The sequence below is a fragment of the Zalophus californianus genome, chromosome 1 (genome assembly GCF_009762305.2).
Source record: "Zalophus californianus isolate mZalCal1 chromosome 1, mZalCal1.pri.v2, whole genome shotgun sequence".
Classification (NCBI taxonomy): domain Eukaryota; kingdom Metazoa; phylum Chordata; class Mammalia; order Carnivora; family Otariidae; genus Zalophus; species Zalophus californianus.
The window spans coordinates 52,987,342-53,008,139 of NC_045595.1; the positions used below are offsets into that span (position 1 = coordinate 52,987,342).

At 42.9% G+C, this 20,798-nt stretch overlaps 1 protein-coding gene across 5 annotated transcripts in view; it reads right to left on the reverse strand.

Moving 5' to 3' along the window:
* VGLL4 (vestigial like family member 4) overlaps positions 1-20,798 on the reverse strand; it is a 150,981-nt gene that overhangs the window by 29,821 nt on the left and 100,362 nt on the right. For all 5 annotated transcript variants that reach the window (XM_027584183.2, XM_027584184.2, XM_027584185.2 and 2 more), the window contains one exon: positions 12,390-12,579. In XM_027584183.2, coding sequence (XP_027439984.1) covers positions 12,390-12,579 — 190 coding nt within the window. The remainder of the gene's footprint in view (positions 1-12,389; positions 12,580-20,798) is intronic.

Genomic DNA, 20,798 nt, shown 5'->3' on the forward strand with positions numbered 1-20,798 from the left:
ACTCTCACAGTGACTTGTTTTTCGATCAAACACTTACTTAGCACCTACCAGGTGTTGGGCATGGTGCTGGGTGTTAGTGCGACAGACATGAGTAAGATTTAGCTCCTGCCCTGAAAGGACCTGCAGTCTGGGGAGAGGGACAGACAGACAGGCACACAATTACAGCAAAGTGTTATATTTTATACAAAGATGCGTTCATCTCAAAGCAGAAGGAATCACCATTTGCCAAGAGAAGGAGGTGAGAAAAGTGTATCAGGAAGGGGTGAAGGCACATGGGCTCACTTCAGCAAGTGGGAGCACATGGGCAGAAGCTCCTGCAGACAGAGGTCTGTGTGGTACCTCCTGGAGCTGACTGGGAGCCATGGAAGACTGGAGGAAGACAGTAAGACGTCAGAAACCTTCTGAAGTGCCGAGAACAGTAAAAAGGGCACTGTCATGGAATGGGGGTCTAAACTATGGCCAGGGCCAGTACCGACATGGACAATATTTAGCAGGGCATGCCAATGGGTTCGATACGGGGGATAAAGTGGGAGGAGGGAGAAGGCGACTTCAAGGATGAGTGGAAAGACAGCTGCCCCATCATAAAGATGGGGGACAGACTGGAAGAAGAAGAAAGGAGCTACTAAAATCAATTCCAGCAAAGCAGCACTGACTCGAGGAGCACACACAGTATCCCAAAGGCACATGGCTCTGCGGGTAGGAAGGGTAGCACTCGGCTAGACATGAAGATTTGGGAATCCTCCACCTGGAGTGGTAATCCAAGCCATGAGTTGGCATGTGGCTTCCTCAGAAGTGTCTGTACAGTGACAAGGACAGAACTCTACAGAATGGGAATAATGCCAAGTCTTTGAAAGATCCTGAGTGAAGTGGGCACAGAAGTAGGAGGGGAACCAAAGAAAGCAAGAAAGGGGCCATGGAAACCAAGGGGGAAGAGACTTACAAGGAAGAGGAAGTGTAATAAGATAAGGAATGGCAGGTTTCCTTCTAGATCTGGTGATGAGTAGGTCACCAGTGAATGAGGGAGATAAGTTTCATTAAAATTGTTGGCAGAGGGGCACCTGGGTGACTCAGTCGGTTAAGCATCCGACTCTTGATTTCAGCTCAGGTCATGATCTCAGGGTCGTGAGACTGAGCCCCACATCAGCTCAATGGAAAGTATGCTTCTCTCCTTCTCCCTCTGCCCCTCCCCCCCACTCAGGCTTGCTTGCTCACTTTCTCTCTTAAAATAAATAAGTAAATCTTTAAAAATATATAAAATTGTTGGCAGAGATGACAGTACTGGACTGGGAAGTGGATATGGAAGTAGAGATAATATGCTCTCTAGAAAGAGCTCAGAGAGGGGGAGAGAGCTAAGGATGCAAGATGAGAGACATAACGTCAAGGGAGGATAGGATCTCAGCCTTCCTCAACTTCTCTGGACTCACGGAACTTCCCCAAGAGCCCCAGACACAAAAGATGGCACCCAGGAGTCCCAAATCCAGGAATGACACAATCATTTCATTACAACAGCTGCTACAACAGTACAGCAGCACCAGACCTTTGTGAATCGGAAAATTTATAATAAAATTTTGAAACCAAACAAAATGCTCATTTTGTTAGGCAAGTATGCTCCCCGGAATATTCCTGGAAGGTCTCATGAAAAAGGGATGAAGATTCCATGGCTACTTACATGATCAGTCCTGGGCTAAACAGTGTTTCCATACATCGGACTTCTCAAAGCCTGCTATGTGCTACCATGCGTGAGCAGACCTGCAAGATCCGGTTAGGTACTTCCCAAACTTAAGCCAGGAAACACTTTTTTCCTTAGAGCATCTGCAGGCAAGAGCATTCTGAGACAATCTATGGGCAATGGTGCCTTGAATCCATGAGGAGCAGGACTTCAGTGACCACATGCAGCTGAGTAAATTACTCCTGATGAGTTAGAAAACCCCATAACCATTCCTTGATGGGTTCAATGCCAGAGACAAATTTAGGGAAGCAAAGAGATTTCAGTTCTCAGAGTTGCTTCTAGAGTGACCTGACCTAATGAGAGCTGGTTTGTTTCTTCTACTTGACCTTCACCCAGTTTCTGAAGCTGGTTTCTATGTGGATCCATTACTTGTGCTTCTTAGATTTCTTCAAGGAAGGGAAGGCAAGAGGAAGGATAATTTTGAGGAGAGCACAGTAGTGAAGTTGGTTTCCTTCTTTTTTTTTTTTAAGATTTATTTATTTGAGAGAGAGAAAGAGTATGTGGTGTGGGGGGTGGGGGGGCGGAGGGAATCGCCAGCAGACTCCCCACTGAGCACAGAGGCTCGACCTCACGCACCTGAGATCATGACCTGAGCTGAAACCAAGAGTCCAATGCCCAACCAACTGAGCCATCCAGGCGCCCCATATCAGTTTCCTTCTATTCTGCAGTACATTTTGCCTCTGTCAGGGCTATGAAGGCTTGGATCGAGAATTCAGATCTCTTGTCTGGCAAGGTTTCTAGCTACTGCCAGACTCAGAACACTTCTGCAACATTAAGTTCTCTAATTATGCTTTGGAGACAAATTTGTGAAGAAATTTCAAAATGGAGGAGGGGTGGGGAGGGTTGGTTTACCCAGGTATTTAGCAAAGAAGATCGAGACCGGGCACTGGCACTTATCAAATAAAAACTATGCCAGACACAGAACACTGGGCTTGTAAACTACCTCGCTATGTTCCAGGTGCATGTAGCACTGGCAAATGATGGATTTACAAGCGAGATCCTAGAGGAAAATAAAAGAACCATCAGCACTCACACACAGGCAATGTTTCTTAGCATTCCTCTTCCTGGTCCTTGGTCCAATCTACTCAAGTGGCAGCACTTTCTATACCTGCAGGACAGACTGGCTTTGTACTGCAACAGTCATAAAGCCACCTCAAGATTAATCCTCTAACTATATGTAAAAATAGCTGCCATTGTGTTCCTGGGCAGAAGCCTCTTCAAGACAACAGCACTCCAAAAACAGCTTCAGAGCCCAGAGACCAGGGTAGGAGGGAGAAACAGCCAAATGCTGCGTTGTTTTGGTTCCTCAACTTTTGAACAAATGCCTCTTACATTGTAAGTAAAAATAGTCCTTTTTTTCCATTTTAACGTGCCATTTTAAAAAGTGACTTTATACATGCTAATGGAAGTTTTCTGATATATCCCGAATGTTCTTTAATTCCTCTCTAGGAAAAAAGAAGTCCTCCATTTTCAAGGTTTTTGTCCCACTTTCATGTACTTGTCGACAAAGATAAGCCCCACAGAGGTCCCCAGAGCAGACCCGACAAACGATGACAGTCCTGTGGATTCTGCTCCTTGGACTCCTGGCATTTCTTTACTGTGAGTGTTATTTGGCCAGAAAAATACCAGTAGCAGGATGGGTATCTCCCTTTCCAGCTTTCTGCAAAGACTCTTAAGGCAGAAGTGATGCCTGCTGGGAAAAGGCTGATGTCAGCTCTTAGGAGCACAGCTCCCTGCTTGGATAAGGAGGTCTTTGTTTTCGGCTGAACTGTGAAAATGAGAAAATGCCTCTAGCCTGACAAACAAGCAACCCACACAACACAGGTCAGGCCTGTGACCTTTATTTAAAGGTACCACACTTCATTAGCAAACACTTGCATGGAACACACAGACGCGCCTTTAGCGTCACAGGGGAGCAGAAGTCGCCACAGAAGAGCAGCGTCGCGTCCATCCCTGAGGCCGGCCCGCACCGCCGACCGCCGTGTTAGGGCCACAGTCTCACACTAACCCATTCGTAGATTATACTTCCCAAGCACCAAACATTATTAAAGACCCAGGCTCCCTTCTCATTTACCTTTTTTTTTTTAAGTAAATACACATATTTGCTGCACATGGAGGGGAGAGATTTTTTAAAAATCCTAATTTAACATTATCTCAGTTATTTAGGATAACTAAGACTACAAAATATCCTCCTGAATCCCCCAGAACACTTTTTGGGGTACCCAGAAGATTGTGTGTAGAAGTACAGAAAAATACAGAATTTCAAGGCTAAACTGTCCCAAGTTTGGATGATGCCAAGAAGGATGGGGGAGAGAAGAGAGCACATAGTTTGAGGGATTCTATTTCAAGAGCATCTGATTTATGAAATCTGGAAAGGAAAAAAAAAATGTGTCTCTATATACTTAAACCAAATTTTAAACTGCTCCAGTGTGCATCTGTTAGAGTAAGGTTACTATCGGCCTGTGCCACTAACTTAAAATTGGGTTAGAACTTTTAAACAAGAATTAAAACAATTTTTTAAAAAAGATTTTTTTATTTATTTGAGAGAAAGCAGAGCGAGCGAGAGAGAACACAAGTGGGGGGGGCAGAGGGAGAAGCAGACTCCTTGCTGAGCAGAGAGCCCGAAGAGGGGCTCAATCCCAGGACCCTGAGATTATAACTGGAGCCGAAGGCAGACGCTTAACCGACTGAACCACCCAGGCACCCCCAAGAATTAAAATACTTTAAAAAGCACTTTTCTGGGCATAAACGAACAAACAGACAAACACACATCCCTGTTTGTTCCTATAGGGCTCTTGCCTGCAGAGACACACCATTTCAAGCCTCTTCCAGGGAAGCTGAATGGCAGCTCTTCTTTAGCCATCTCTGAAGGGACCATCACTGCTCTGGGAGGGTTTGCTTGAAGAGCGTTCTTATTACTGACAGCTCTTCATCACTTTATGCCCCCACCCTGGTTACTGCTAAAATGAAGTCTCCACCTCTCATCTCCAAAGCATCATCAGTAGCGTTTTGAGAGTGCTTAAATAGAAGATTGTCTAAAACTAAAAGGCGTTTAAGGTCCTGTATCAAATGATTCATAGCGGCTGGATACCTGCACTATTAATGTAAACGTAACGTGCTCGCCAAGAGCACTGGCTCTGGGATCAGGCAGGCTGGGTTTTGATTCCTGGCCCCATGACCTACTAGCTAGCTGTGTGACCCTGACCAAGTACAGAACCTCTCTGGGCTTCAGTTTTACCATCTGTAAGTGAGGGATAATCACAGTATACACATCGTGGGGATGTGAGGATGGGCTGAGATCATGCCCATGAGGTACTCAGCACAGTGCTTGGTACATAATAAAGAATCAATCATCACTGTTATTAATAAGCCCCGATGCAAAGGCTCTCGGGATTCTGTGGCTGCTGCAGATCCTGAGCTGTTACCATTCTCGGTGATGAAGTGTGCCTCTCTCTAAGGCTTATGTGGACTGCAACATGCTCTGTCTATAAATACATATTACTGTTTACCTTACAAAGCCCCAGTTGCCAGCAGGGTCAAGGTACCAAAATAACCCCAACTCTTCAATTTCCTCTGAGTCTAGTTTTTAATGTGAAATGAGGAACTGCCCTCTTCACTTTCAGGGAGTTTGTGGAATAGTCTCTTGGTAAAGCATGTCCATATGTATCCAAACTAAAGATACTAAAGAGATACAAGAAGGGCGCCTGGGTGGCTCAGTCGTTAAGCGTCTGCCTTCAGCTCAGGTCATGTTCCCAGGGTCCTGGGATCGAGCCCCACATCGGGCTCCCTGCTCGGCAGGAAGCCTGCTTCTCCCTCTCCCACTCCCCCTGCTTGTGTTCCCTCTCTTGCTTATCTCTGTCTCTGTCAAATAAATAAATAAAAAATCTTTAAAAAAAATAAAGAGATACAAGAAACAGACTCACCAAAGGGAGTGTGATGCTGCTGCCAAGCATCTTGGCACCACAAACTATAGATACTCCAGAACACTTGAGGTACCATTTATACAATCAAAATACAAACAAAATCCAGAGGAAAACCCCAAAACCCATTTTAGCCAGTAATCAGTAAATTGTTTTGTTTTTTTAATGAGTTTCCTTAATTTCAGCACTTAATTTCAAAGGCTGCCTCCAACTTTTCTGTCAAGAGGAAAGAATGACTGTTTTTGAGTTTGTCTGTTTCTCCCTCTTTTCTATTCATGCTAATGGAGGGAAGAGTGAAGCAACCAGGGCCAAGGGGGGGTGGGGGGGCACAGGGGAAGGAGTAAGAATAGGGAGGGGAGGGGAGGGGAAAGACCAAAGAAGGAGGAAAAGGAGCAGCAGAGGAAACATAGGAGCCCAAAAGCTGCATATGCACTCAAGGAGAAAGCAGAACTGGCTACACTGGGCTTGAGAAAAGACTTCAGAAGAATGGCCACAGAATCAAAGGCAGCAGCACTGGACACATTTCACACCAGGACGGGATTTCAAAGGAGCGCCATCCGTGAGGAGAGGCACTGTTTTCTTTCACTAGCCCTTCCCCATTCAGTGTGGACTGCTAACTCGGTCCGTGGCAAACTCAGCTGGTCAGAGCACAAGCCTAGTGACCATGGCTTTGATCCCAGTGTGAGCTTACTGGTTCTACCCCATCGCAGGCCGGGGGCAGCTACTTCACGACTGCATAGCCCTGATCGAAGAGGACGCCTCCCCCGGCTGGAAGAGGGGCACAGTCTCCTGAAAGTGGGTCTGATTCAATTCAACACAGAAATTATTCAGTCCCTACCAGGTACTGGACATTGGATTGGTGAAGTGTCATAAATATATGATGTCCATATTTAAGATGCATGGGATCCTGCCTTGGGTAAAATACAGCTCTGGCAAATGATCTTTGGTTTTGGTGTCACACACAACAGGGTTAATCCCAGCTCCACTGCTTTGGACACATGATCCTCTCCGAGCCTCAATTTCTGCTTCTGTAAGTAACAGACCTCTCACTTACACACACAAACACACACACACACACACACACACACACACACACACACGTCTTAAAGGGTCACATTTATTGTGAGGGTCAAGTAAGACAGTATCTTTAAAGTGTCTAGCACAGGATGAGCATACAGTGAGCGCTCAATAAATGTTCCCTCCCTTTCACAGGCGACTGACTCAGCAGTTCAATGGCAAACCTTCAACACACACAAACCCTACACATACCTTCACACACAAAGTTGAAAACAGCTTCATTTCCAAAAGTCACCTCAGACTGTACTCTTCAGCACAGAACTCTCAGCCAAGCAGCTCAAACTAGGTCACAAAACCAGTATGAATTTAGCCTGCTGTTTTGCTCCATCAATTGTCGGCCTTCAAGAGTTTTTACAGTACTGCAAATACACAAGATATTACACATGCACAAGTTTATCTACTGCAGCATTATCAGGATTGTAAAATGCTGGAAATTACCTAAACGTCCAGACAGAGGGGATTGGTTAACTGAACTCTGGCACATGCATGCCATGGAACGCTATGCAGCTGGAAACAAGGAGGAGGAAGTGGCATGAAGAGATTTCTATGGTATATGGTTGAATGAAAACCCCAGAACTCAAATGAACATATAAAGTGTGTTAAGAAAAAAACAGGGAATTGAGAAACCATTCATGTATCTGCTTACTTTTACAAAAAGAAACACAAGAAGGATCACAGCCTACCAGAGGAAGGAACAAAAGGAAAGAAAGACCGAGGGGAGCAAGTAACACTCCTCACTCTTCCAAGTATTTTTTTAATATAGTCTCGACTTTTAGAAGCGTGTTAATGTTTTATATATTCAAAAAATAAAGTGAAATCAACAAAGATGGAAAAAAATCTCCCGCTGAATGCAAAGATACATGAATGAACCCAACCATACATTCTTGTTAACACAACACAGAAGTGGGGACAGGGGAAGTAGTGGACTACAAAGTTACTGGTACTTTGTTACACACTCAGCACGGAACAAAAAAAGAACTGCCAGCAAATCTTGAACTCTTTCTGGTAGGTTTGTTTTTCAAAGTGCTATGGGCACAGCAATTCTGAAAGTATTTTATGTGAACTATAGGAGTGAACGATAAAGTAAATGTACTGCTGGGAAGCAGGGAGATGCAAATATGGAGTGGGGGATGATGAGGAAGAATTCTGTGGAATCGGGTTAGAATTGGGAGTATTAATATGAACTCATGATTTCTTAGCAAAGAGTGCTATTCAACAGAACTTTCTGTGATGGTAGAAATATTCTGTATCTGTGCTGTACAATACAGTAGCCACTGAGTATGAAATATGAAGTAGTCTGCTGAGTATGAAATGCGGCTAGTACAACAGAAGAACTGAATTTTACATTTTTTTTTAATTTTAAATTTGAACTGCCACACGTAGTTAGTGGTCTATGATATTAGACAACTCAAATCTAAAGGCAATGACACCATAAAAATACTTAGCACCCAGATTTTGGCTTCTAAATCCTATTGACCACTAAAAGGAACCAGGGTCCCCTGGAGAAATGGCTGATTCCATGGCTGGCACAGGTTGGTTACAAGAGGAGAAGGATGTTTGCCAGAAAGTAAGAAGTGCTTTAAGAAAAAAAAGGCGGCACATAACAAGGATACAGGAACCAGCTGAAAGTGCTCTTATTCACCAAATTAGGGACAGCTATAAAACAGCAATCCATGAGTCCATATGGGTCATGGATAGAGGAAAAGAGAGCTGTTCCTTAGCAGATCACACCTGAATACCAGCATCGTAGAAAAAAATTACTTATTGACATTTCCAGGAGAGGAATCCCAACACCCACGCCTCCATACCTTACTTAATCCACTCTCTTTCTCAGAGACACAGTATCTTTCAATTTCTAAATAAAACATTCATATTCTTAACACTTTTCTTAAGAAAGAAACAAAAAAATACTTCTCTGAGTCACCATATCAACAAGAAAGTTAATGAAGAGTTCAAATGACCCAGGCTATACAGGGTTGGAATAAGAGTCCAGAAATTCTCAATTTCTAAGTTCTGGAGAAATCACTAAGGACACCTCTCTTCTTTGTCCTCCTCCCTAAGTCAGAGGAAATTTAGTCGTTGTCTGTAGCTTCCTACTCTGGCTCAGAGACACTCAATCTCTCCTCCTCTCTACTGGAAAGTATCTCAATATGATGATTATAATGAAATGCAGCCAAGGCTTGCATCTTTGAAACTCTCTTACTAGCTGTCAAAACTGTTTTTTCAGCAACACTCCATGCCCAGAATTATTGTGATTTCTTCAGTGATAAAATAAACAAAACACATTTTCACTACACAACATGAACATGTATTAAGAAGATAAAAGGCAAAAAATCATTTTGTAATTTCCTTAAAGAGACAAATATACTAGACCATTCTTTTCCAAAGAAACATCAATTTGTAATTTATTATTAAAAAAAATTCTTAGACATATCAAAAAAAAAGGAGGGAACACCCTATAGCTCAAAGAGGAAACATACCCTCAAATCCAACAATACTAAGTACCCTACAACATGAAGAAGAGAGGCAGCATTTTTCCAATTTGCCTATAAGATCCGTAATTCTGCTCTTAGAAGATACAAATAGAAACACTGTTACTGTTATTGAAACAAATAATTATCAAAGGAGAACAGTGACAGCAGAATGAACAGACCACAAGCTGATCATCTAGAGGTCCAGGCTGTGTGGCCTGGGGGTTGGTGGGGGTGCTGCTCTTTCTGTTTGCCTAAAACTCTGTGTGATGACATCAATTGTGAGATGCACATGAAATCTAGCAATTCTATTTCTATTATTTACACTTCAAATTATTTATAGTCCTCTGTAATTCAAGGTCGTATTTGCAATGACCCAAGGAGTTACAAAATCACTTTCTGGTTTGTTTGGGGTTTTTTTTTTAAGAATTTATTTATTTATTTGACAGAGAGACAGCACAAGCAGGGGGAGCGGCAGGCAGAGAAAGAGGGAGAAGCCGACTCCCTGCTGAGTAGAGAGCCTGACGTCTGGCTCGATCCCAGGACCCTGGGATCATAACCTGAGCCGAGGGCAGATGTTTAACCAACTGAGCCACCTAGGCGCCCCTCATTTTTTGTTTTAACACTGAAATAATAATATTAATGATGACTGACTGAGTGCTTACCATCTAGATGCCAGGCACTGCACTAGGCATTTACAATCATCCTATGAGGAAATAACTATGATTACTTCCACTGAAAAATAAAGAAGCTGAAATTTGAGCCCAGACTTTCTGAATGAAATTCACACACACTCAGGCATTAAATTCACCATAATAGTATTTTTATTCTTTATCATTGTTATCAATATCAGATTCAGGGACTTAGCAATAATGAAATAGCTACTATCATCAATTGAGTGTCATACTGCACCAAACTCCCTGCATATGCTGATTCTTGTGCTCATGACAGGCCTCACATGAGCTATTATCATTGGCATTTTACAAAGAAGGATATTGGGCCCAGGTACATTAAATGACTGTCCAAGTAAGTGGCAGAATTGCGATTTAAACCAAGGCATGTCTGCTCGCAAAATATACTGTTTCAGGGCTACCTCCCCTTTCCTTCCTCCAAAAAAAAAAAAAAACAAAAAAAAAGACCAAATGTCTCCTATGTGGGTTTCAGGAAAGAGGATGGCAGCAGAGGAGAAGAAGAAATTCCTAGTAACAAGAGAATGAACAAACAGTTGAGCGCCCATAATCTAAATGACGAGCCTCTCCCTATTTGGAAGGGCTCATTGTTTTGCGGTGCCTTGTTGCTGGATTCCTGATTGTAGCAAATTCCAGGGCTCCAGACTGCAGGCTCAGCCTCTGACTAACACTACAGTGATTTATTTGAGGATAAATACCTCTGTCAGTGTGTCTTATGACTGCACACAACAGTCCAAGCGGGCTGGAATGCGCGGAATGCTCAGGACTGCGGGCGCTGAGACAGCACAGCGCTGCAGGCGTTACCAGAGGCCTCTGGCCGCTCAAGGTCTCCGCCAACGAGAAAACAGCAACTCTGAGCAGTCACGTTCCTGCCAGAATCAGCAGCATCCTCAGAAATCACAACTGGGGAAGCCAAGCACTGTGAATAATTACAAAACATCAATTCATGCCTGGGGAGGCGGAAAAGAGAGTAGGCTCTTGTAACCTGGATCTACAAAGCTCCACCTCCTAATCATCAGGCTACCTCACTGCCCCCGACAAGCTCCCCGACCCTGACAGTACCGACTGGCTGCACGGGTGCCAGAGCAGACCCTCCGGGCCGCTGACTGGCTGTCTCCAAGCGCCGAGAACACGGGAAAAGGCATTCCACTCCCTTTGCGGGGCATGCGTGTTCAGAAGAGAGTGCGAAGGGGAAGCCGGAACAAGGCGCACAGAAGCAAGCTACTTTCCCAATGTAAACGTGGGAACGCTGTACGGATTCAGAAAACTTTCGTGTCAACCCCTTTGTTTCACAACTAAGGAAACTGAGGCCCAGAGAGTGGGAGAAACTCATGTCATGATTGTAGAGAATGCTGGTGGCAGATGGAGGACCTGCCCCAAGCCTGGTTCTCAACAGCTACAAGAGGCTCACATACCAGAAGCGATGAGCAGCACCTTATCATAAACACAAAAAGCCATCTTTCCCACTTTAGGAAGGTCTCAAGTTTATACCATGAATATACAAGGTGAGAATTAATTCAATCGTTTCCCCTCCGCCCCCTTTCTGCAGCTTTGCTTTCCACAATCAATCGTGGCCTGGAAGCGGATGATCCTCCTTGGAGTCAACAGTAGCTGAATGCTACGTCCCAATGCCTATATTATTCACCTCACTGCAGCACGTAGACATTTTATTATCTCACATCACCACAAGAAGAAGAAGGGTGAGTACAGTACCACAGATATTCTGAGAGAAAACCACACTCACATAACTATTATGACAGTGTTGTAATTGTTCTATTTTATTAGTTATTGCTGTTAATCTCTTACCATGCCTAATTTATAAATTAAACTTTCTCATAAGTATCCATGTTTAGGAAAACACACAGCATATATGGGGTTTGGTACTATCTGTGCATCAGGCATCTACTGGGAGTCTTGGAACATACACCCCTCAGATAAGGGGGAGGAGAGGGACTACTGCACTTTTTTTTAAAGATTTTATTTCTTTATTTTGAGAGAGAGTGAGAGAGAGCAAGCATGAGAGGGGGGCAGAGGCAGAGGGAAAGGGAGAAGCAGACTCCCTGCGGGACTCGATCCCAGGACCCTGGGATCGTGACCTGAGCAGAAGGCAGACACTTAACCGACTGAACCACCCAGGCGCCCCGCTACTGTACTTCTTAATATGTACAACTCTAGACTCCTAAGCAAAACATTTTACGTATGTCTGTTCAGGTGGAAGAGAAAGCTAACATCCGTGGGGAACACACACACACACACACACACACACACACACACACACTCACACACACACACACACACACACACACACTCATACAAACAAGTTGGAAGGAAAGAAGAGGTCATCTCTCAAGTTATCAAAAACGGTTAATGCCCCGCCTGGCAGGAGAGCCCTGTTCATCCTTTCACTTCATTGCTGGCACAAATTGCAGAAGAACATGGCCCCTGCACGGAGCACATGGAAGCCAACACCAGAATGCCCTCACTTCAGAAAGAGGAAACTCACAGATGGGGGCTGAAGATGCGACTCATCTTAGAAGCATGGTCATTTTCACAGTCCAGGTCATCGTCCCCTTGCTCCACGCTGAACTTCCTCTTGCTGGGACTGATGGGCGGGGGGCCTGTGCGGTGACTGCTGAGGGCAGACGCCACAGGGAGGGTCTGCATCCTGGGTTCTCCTCTGAGAGCAGCTTCACCTACGCAGAGAGAGATGATGTCGTCACCAAGGAGGCGAAACTCCCCCACCTCAGTGCCCCGCTTCCCCGCCCATCCCTTGCAAAACTACTCCCAGTGGAAAGTTTTGGCAACAGGATGGGCTGCCTGCCCTTCTCAGAACATGGCCTGAGCGCGAGGTGAGCTGCCAACCACAAGACATTTTACACAAACGTGGGTTTCTACACAATAACTCACTCCCCTCCCCCAGCTTTATTGAGATGTAACTGACACAGGGCACTCTGCAAAGTGAAGGTGCAGAAGGGATTGATTTGATACACTTATATATTGCTAACACCTCCATCACAACACATAATTCCCATGTCTTCAATAACTCTTTAGGGTAGAGTAGTTTAAAATCAAAAGTTGCAATAAAGTAACAGAGGGGTAAAAGTACTGACCACAAACCATCTCAAAAGTTAATTTAAAACAATAAAGGTCTTTTGATGGGTGGGTATTCGACTCTACCTATAAGAGAATGACCTAACACAGGCTTCATTAGAACATGACTAGAAACTCACTTTTCTTGCCTGTTACATTTTTATTACAATTTTGGTATGTTATTTTTTCTTAAAGAATGAGGAAAATTTATGGGTTAATAATTCACATATTTGCCCAAAATGTTAAAAGAAATGAAAACACATTGTTTAATGAAAAATAAACATTTCATTCTTACAGCACACTAAAAATGGCACATTAAATACATTTTTTACTATTATTAGCACAAAGTTTCTGCATATAATTTGTCATGAGCTTGATACACAGGTGCAGTTCTCAAACACTTTCAAAGTTAAACACTCAAATTAGAATCCGCATTATGATCTGATTCAACATCTTGGAGTTTTTCATTCCTGTAATTAAAAAGACTTTGTACTAGGTGATAACTTTGTGTTTCATTATTAATTAAAATAAGCATAACCCTTTATTATAATAAAAGTTTTACACCTTCTAAAATTTATAAACAAGAGTAATATATATTTTAAGAGAAAATTTCTAGTTTTCTAAGTCATATGGGAGGGTTACCTAAATTTTTCACAAATAATAACCCTTTTGTCATGCTATTATTCATTCACACTGGCCTCTAAGGCATGGTCAATTTTGTTTCCACTTGGTCACAATTTGAGAGAAATATGAGGATAAAGTCAATTTCATCTGTGACCCTGTGGTACCTTAGAAAGGAAATCTTTGTTTGCCACCACTAATTTTCATATCATCACAGATGTGTGGACAGTTTTAACAGCCGTTTGCTTCATACACATATGACAAATACGATTTTGTTAGGGAAAGGAGTGAGGGCAAAGCCTCCTGAATGTTTACCAGGAAAAATAAAACTTTTGCCAATTTAGTCATCAAGATATAAACTAGCAAATATACAGTGACCCCCTAATACACCTCCCAGGCAGGATTTCTTTTAGAGATTTTGGCCCCAAAGCAAACTGAAACTTTCCATTTTAAATGAGATACCTAAAAACAGGCCATATTGCTGGCCTGCCACACTCAGACATTCAGTAGGACTTTGGTTGTCCTCTACTTCCTATTTATGAACTTTTGGTTTAAAAAAGCAAGCAAACAGTGGTGCCTGGGTGGCACCATCAGTTAAGTGTTCGACTCTTGATCTGAGCTCAAGTCATGATCTCAGGGTCATGGGATCAAGCCCCATGTCGGGCTCCACGCTCAACGCCAAGTCTGCTTAAGACTCTCTTTCCCTCTGCCCATTCCTCCTCAAATAAATAAATCAATCTTTTTTTTTTTAAGCAAATAAAAAGCCATGCTAATATTTGTATTGTGATAAATCAGAAAATATTCTTTCCAAATATGCTCTCCTCTCTTATACCCTCCACCTCCACAGAAAGGGGAGAGGGCATTTCGAATGTAAAATGTCAGTAGCCCGGCTAACTTTTGGAGGAACCCTGATGATACCCCAGGAACTCGGCAATTGCAAATCAAGCCTCATCAACACGGCACAGAGCCACCATGCCCTCTGACCTGTGTTTCTCCACATCCTTGGCAGGTTCAGCGGAGATGAGGAGCACTTGGGCTCTGTCTGGACCCCTGGGCTTTGGGAACCATTTTATCAAATGCCAGATGTGTAGCAACAGCAGTTGCCATGGAAACCTGCCACCACAGCAACAAATTCAAATCACTCCAAAAAAAGAACCACCCATTACAACACTAGCATACACTGCTAAGCGAAAAGCAAAACTCTTGGAGTTAGAACAACATTCCCACTGCACTCCCCAATTTCCATCTTAATATAAGCTCGTTTGTGCTTGTTTGCAGTTTAAGTTCATCAAATGGAGCACTGCTTATCTTTAAGACCAAATCGCCGGTGTCTGACATAGAAAGAAGAAAGTGCACAGGAATCCTTTGGAAACACTGGGATTTCTAACCTGATAGGTAAAAGACCCACAGAGGAAGCACAGGTGGTTCTTCTTCCCTAGAGGCTGTGACAAAACTGTACCAAATCCCCTAGAGCATGTTGTTAGTGCTGGAAGGGGTCCTGTACACCTGGATTCCCTCACTGGACAGAGAAAACTGTGCCCCCAGACATGGAGGGCCCTGCTCAGGTTCACACAGTTAGTGGGTTTACTGTAAGTAAGAACCCATGCCCTCTGCCTATCAGAGTGACATCCCCTTGTAAACACTGTGCAAGGCCCACACATGACTCGGAGCAAAGGAACTAGGGGTAGAAGGGAAGAAATTCACAGTTACAAGTTTAGAAACAGGTCTTTTCACAGTTATGTACCCTCATTCATTTCAGGGCCTCCACTCAAGGACCCTCATGCAACACCTTGTATTATAAAGTGTGATTTGCTTTTATTATGGTCTAAGTGGCAAAGGAAGGTTAAAGTTATTTTAGAAAAATTGAAGAGAACACATAGACTGGGAATCAAGACACCAGCAGGACATTGTCACTGCATTTAGGGCCAGCTGAATACTGGCACACACTTCCCCTCTCTGGCCTGCCTACAACAAGGGGCTGGACTAACCAACACCTAACACTTCCTTCAGCCCTCAGGGTTAGTAACCCAACGCTGTGATCTACAACCCTGTACTCAATCAAGTACCAACCAGCCAACATTTACTAAGCAATTATTACTCGTGTAACACTGAATGAAGGCAGCAAAATGCAAAGGTGTCATATAATCAAAAAACCAGAAAGTGAACCCATTGTCACATAAACTTGGAAACCATGAGATTAAACAATTTCCACAGGAGTTTCTTCGTTACAGGCCTTCTTGTCCTCTAAAAAGCACTTGTCCATTTCCAAGCCAGAAACTTGGCAGTGCTGCTTTTAGTCACCCCATCATCCTACAGATCTCTGTAAACTCCATCTTCCACAGCAGCATTCTGGCCATGTCAACCCACCAGGACCCCAAACAGTCAAGGGCTTGTCCGTCACTGATGAAATAACCTCCAGGCTGCTTCTGCATTCACACCCAACAAGTGGTCCCATGGCCTTCCCAGACTTTGTTCCTAGTATCCCCCTCTGTAAGCTCTCAGAGTGTCAGCCCTAGAAGTTAAACCAGACTGGACATCATTGCACAGAGATCTCACCATCTAACCCCAAGGCCTTTACTCAGTTTCTTCCTCCGATCTTTTATACTTAAATCCTATGCATCCAGCAAAGGTCACTTAAAATGACTCCTCCTTCATGTTGCCTTCCTTGACTCCTCAATCTAAAAGTCATCACTTCTTCTGAATACCCACAGAAATTTATCCCTATGATACCTCCCTTCCTACTTGGTTTTGCGCTCCTTGAAGCAGTGGACATTTAATTCATTTTATATACTCGAGAATGCAAAGCACAATATCTTCCACACAGGAGATGGATGGTAAACACTGCTTGAATGACTCAATGAGGCAGGGCAATGGGGCGCCCAGATTAGAGAGTTATAGGATATGTTAAAGATCAAAGATGCCATAAAATAAGGAATCTCAAAAGATCTATTTAAGAATATATAAATAACTCTCAAAACTCAACAATAAAAAGAACCTGATTTAAAAAAAGGAAAAGAGGGCGCCTGGGTGGCTCAGATGGTTAAGCGTCTGCCTTTGGCTCAGGTCATGATCCCAGGGTCCTGGGATCGAGTCCCACATCGGGCTCCCTGCTAGGCGGGGAGTCTGCTTCTCCCTCTGCCTCTGCCTCTCTCTCTGACTCTCATGAATAAATAAATAAAACATTTTTTAAAAAATAAAAAATTAAAAAAATAAAAATAGGAAAAGAGATAGGCAAACGGCCAATAAGCACATAGAAAGATGTCTGACATCATTAGCGATCAGGAAAACATAAATCAAAACCACAATGAGATACCACTTTATACACACTAGTGGGGCTATAATCAAAAGACAGAAAGTGACAAGTGTTGACAAGGATGTGGGGAATTCGGAACCCTCGTGCATTGCTGGTGTAAATGCAAAATGGTGCAGTTGCCATGGAAAACAACTCTGGGCAGTTCCTCCAATGGTTAAACATAGAGTTACCACATAAGCCAGCAGTTCCACGCTGAGGCATATAACCAAGAGAAATTAAAACACATATTCACATAAAAGCTTATATGAATGTTCATAGCAGCATTATTCATAAGAGCCAAAAACCCAAATGCCCAGTAACTGATGAATGGATACAGAAGACATGCAATCTATCCATATGATGGAACATTATTCGGCCATAAAAAGCAAGGAAGTATTGATTCATGGATGAACCTGGAAAACAGTATGTGAAGTGAAGGAAGCCAGACACAGAGGGCCACATACTGTCTGATTCCACTGACATGAAATGTCCAGAATAGGCAAATGTGAAGAGACAAAAAGTAGATTAGTGATTGCTGCTGAGGGGTCGGAGGAGGAGCAATGGGAAGTGACTGCCAGTGAATGCAGGGTTTCTTTCAGAGGTGATGAAAATGTCCTACCATGGATCGTGGTAAAGGCTGCCCAACTCTGTGAATATACTAAAAACCACTGGATTGTATACGTTACATGGGTGAACTACATTGGTGTGTGAATATCTCAATAAAGTCGTTACCCTCACCCCTAAAAAATAAAAATATATTTATAAGTTGATGAAAAAAAAACTCCAGTACTATTAGTACCTTTCCTACCTCAGGTTTTTTACACTGAACTGTTACATAAGAACAAGCATCTATTCATTTTTCCCCTAGAATGAAAATAAACCTTTTGTTATGATAGCTACAGCTCTCTACAATGTTAAAGTCAGATAACTTTTTTTTAATATTATTAAGTTAAGAAAAGGCAAAGCAGGGAAGGAACCGCTTGAGGTTATGGAGGCACTTGGATTCATCAGAGTTCTATTAAGCTCCAGCTCAGCTTGTAATCAGACTGTGTGTGTGAGCGCCTGTTGCATGCTGAAGGCTGTGTGCTGGGCCGTCAGAGAAACAAATGATGAAATTTATACAGACCCAGACCACAAGCAGGGGAGGAAAGAATACACACCAAAAGGAATTTACCTTGAGGTGTAAAAGACTTTTTGCTCTTGAACTAACGTGTATTCTAAATTTCACAACGGTTTGGTAACTGAAAAGGGAGAAAGGACTATCTTTCTTTTTCAGAAATAAACAGGAGAAAGGAGATCTGAGTAGCCCGGTGTTTCAAGTTTCTCTCAAGTTGGCCTCACTACAATTGTCAATTTAACTTAAAAAAAAAAAATTCTGATTATAACAAAGGAAGTTCAATTTTCAAAATGTATTTGGCATTTTTAACTAGGGATGGGGTACTGAAGAAAAATGCCCAATAGATACAAAGATTACATAACTGCTGTTTTTAGTCATGGTGGCAGTTCTAATACAGGGATCAAAAATATTCTTAAATATGTCTTCCAATGGAAGATGAGTAAAGATTTTTACCCAAGATTTCACAAGAATCAGCATATATTAATTTCAATTTAAAAAAAAGTTTAACAGAGAAATAAAAATAATCACTTAGCTTTATGATGTGCCATATAATGATTCTGGTGAAGTAGTATAAGAAAATTCTGCTTTCAAGTCAGAATAAAGCAGGAGAAAAGCAAGGCATGGGGACAATACCAAGGAAGATGTGGCCTAGTTTCAGAATCCTGCAAAGATTCTAAGACTCTTTACTTCCTACATTTTAATAGAGCTAAGCTTGAAATTTGTCTTACCATCAACTGGCATATCTTAATAAGCAAGACAGCTTCTTTCTTAGTGGGACACGAGATAATGGTGCATCTTAGACTGGATACACTATGCAACCCAACTGGAGGGCCTTCAAAACAGCACTTGTCTTGTTAGCCTCTGCTTCTTCATTTGTAAAATTACATGGTTTGATTACATCACCTTGATGGCCTAACTTCAGCTCTAAACATCTCCGTTCTATTTAATGTACATCTTCCAAAGTTAAGTTATACTTTAATTGCTGATCAAGAAATACTAAACTTTTATAGGGCACACTTTACACAACAGGAGAAAAAACTGATCCCACTAAGTATTCTTAACTTATCTCGTCCTTGAAGGAGATGTAATCAAAAATCAAATACACTTCTAATTCTCAGTGTTCGAGCTTCACTCACTTACTCAAATACCATAAGAGAGTTGTAGTTAGTAAACTGAAAGTGGAAATAAATATAATCTGGTCCACAAAATGTGGATTCAACTTTTATACAACTGAATGATGAAGGCCAAAGGCCTTCAACATGGAGGTGAGGCAAATGATTTGGTTCAGAGACAGGAAGGGATTTCCAGGGAAAAGCAGAGGTGGCTTTAGAACCCAGGTTCCTCAGCTCCTGGTCACAGTACCTCTTCACCAACTCTGCGGGCCAAGTGCCATACAAGGATCTGTGACTGCATTCAAGACTGTGGCATGCCTCAGGAGGAATTAATCAAAATCATGGCATTTATTGTCATTTTCTGAAGATTAGTCAAACAACACAAGGCTGAACTGACAGTGTCTTTGTGTTTACGGAGAAGGGGAAGGTACATCTGTAGGAAAAACAAAAAAAAAAGTATCTTGCTGTAACTTTTAAGGATAGATTTTTCACAAAAATCTGGATTGCCTTCCTTGCTCAAAAGCTTTCTTCCACAATTTATATCGTTGCTGTGTTTAAGACTTTATGTTCAGATCCCCCCCCCAAAAAAAAGACTTTATGTTCTACTCCCCTCCCCAGCCCTTTTATCATGTTTGAACCTAAATCAAAGTAAAACCACAGCTCGGTTCCCCCCACACACACACCCACAAGCCTCTGGGCTACGTGGAAACGTCTCCTGTCTGACCACAACCCATGGCGACCAGACTGACATCACCCTACTGGCGAGAGTTACCCAGATAAAACAACTGCACTCTCCTCTCACACTCAAGACCATGCAGGGCAGCAGCCCGGGGCTTATACATTTTCTTTCAAATAATACTTCTTTGTCTCAGGGACTAGCAGCTGGAGAGAAGGCAGTGAAGTCAACCTCTTTCACACAGTTCAAGTGGTGGCTATCCCCATTCTGGTTCCCTTTTTTCTTTTTGTACGGAGGGCTGTTAGGCAACTTGATGAAACCAGGCGAGCCAGCAGAGATAAAAGCCGTGACGTAGTGTCTGCCCGCGGCGCAGGGATTACAAGTGATTCTACTACTCAGTGACCGCGCCCCCTCGCCCCCACCCCTTTCCCACCGGCGCTCTCAGGAGCCCAGAGCCACAGCTGGAGACTTGCAGAGCCCCATCTCACATCTGGACGCCAACCCTCGGCGAAAGGTCACTCTTTTGCAGTCAGCCCGGCGGGGGAGGCCAGGCCCCCAGCTGAGCACGATCTGAGCAGCTCTGGTCTTTTTAGAGCAACAAGGAGATTGCTCAGGAAAAAGGAAAAAAAAAAAAAAACGCTTATGGTATATTGCTGACTGCTAATAATGTAATTAAGGATAACAAAACACAGTAAAATGTGGAGTTGAAACATAGGCCATTGTAATCAGAATTTCAAGTAATCCAAATAATCCTGTAAATGTTACACGTTGTCTGGGCTTTCCTGTATGTCAGTATATTTTATTTTTAAAGCATTTAAAAATAGGACCTGTTACTCCGGTTTTTTCTTACTATAGTCCTATAATGCAAGAAGGTAAGAATGATTCCTGAATTGTAGCTAAGGAGACTAGTGTTTCAAGAATTAAGAGAACTGCTCGAGGTCACAAAGCTGATCCACAGAAGAGCTGGAAGGAGACACATGGCATTCAGATCCCTCCATTTTCAT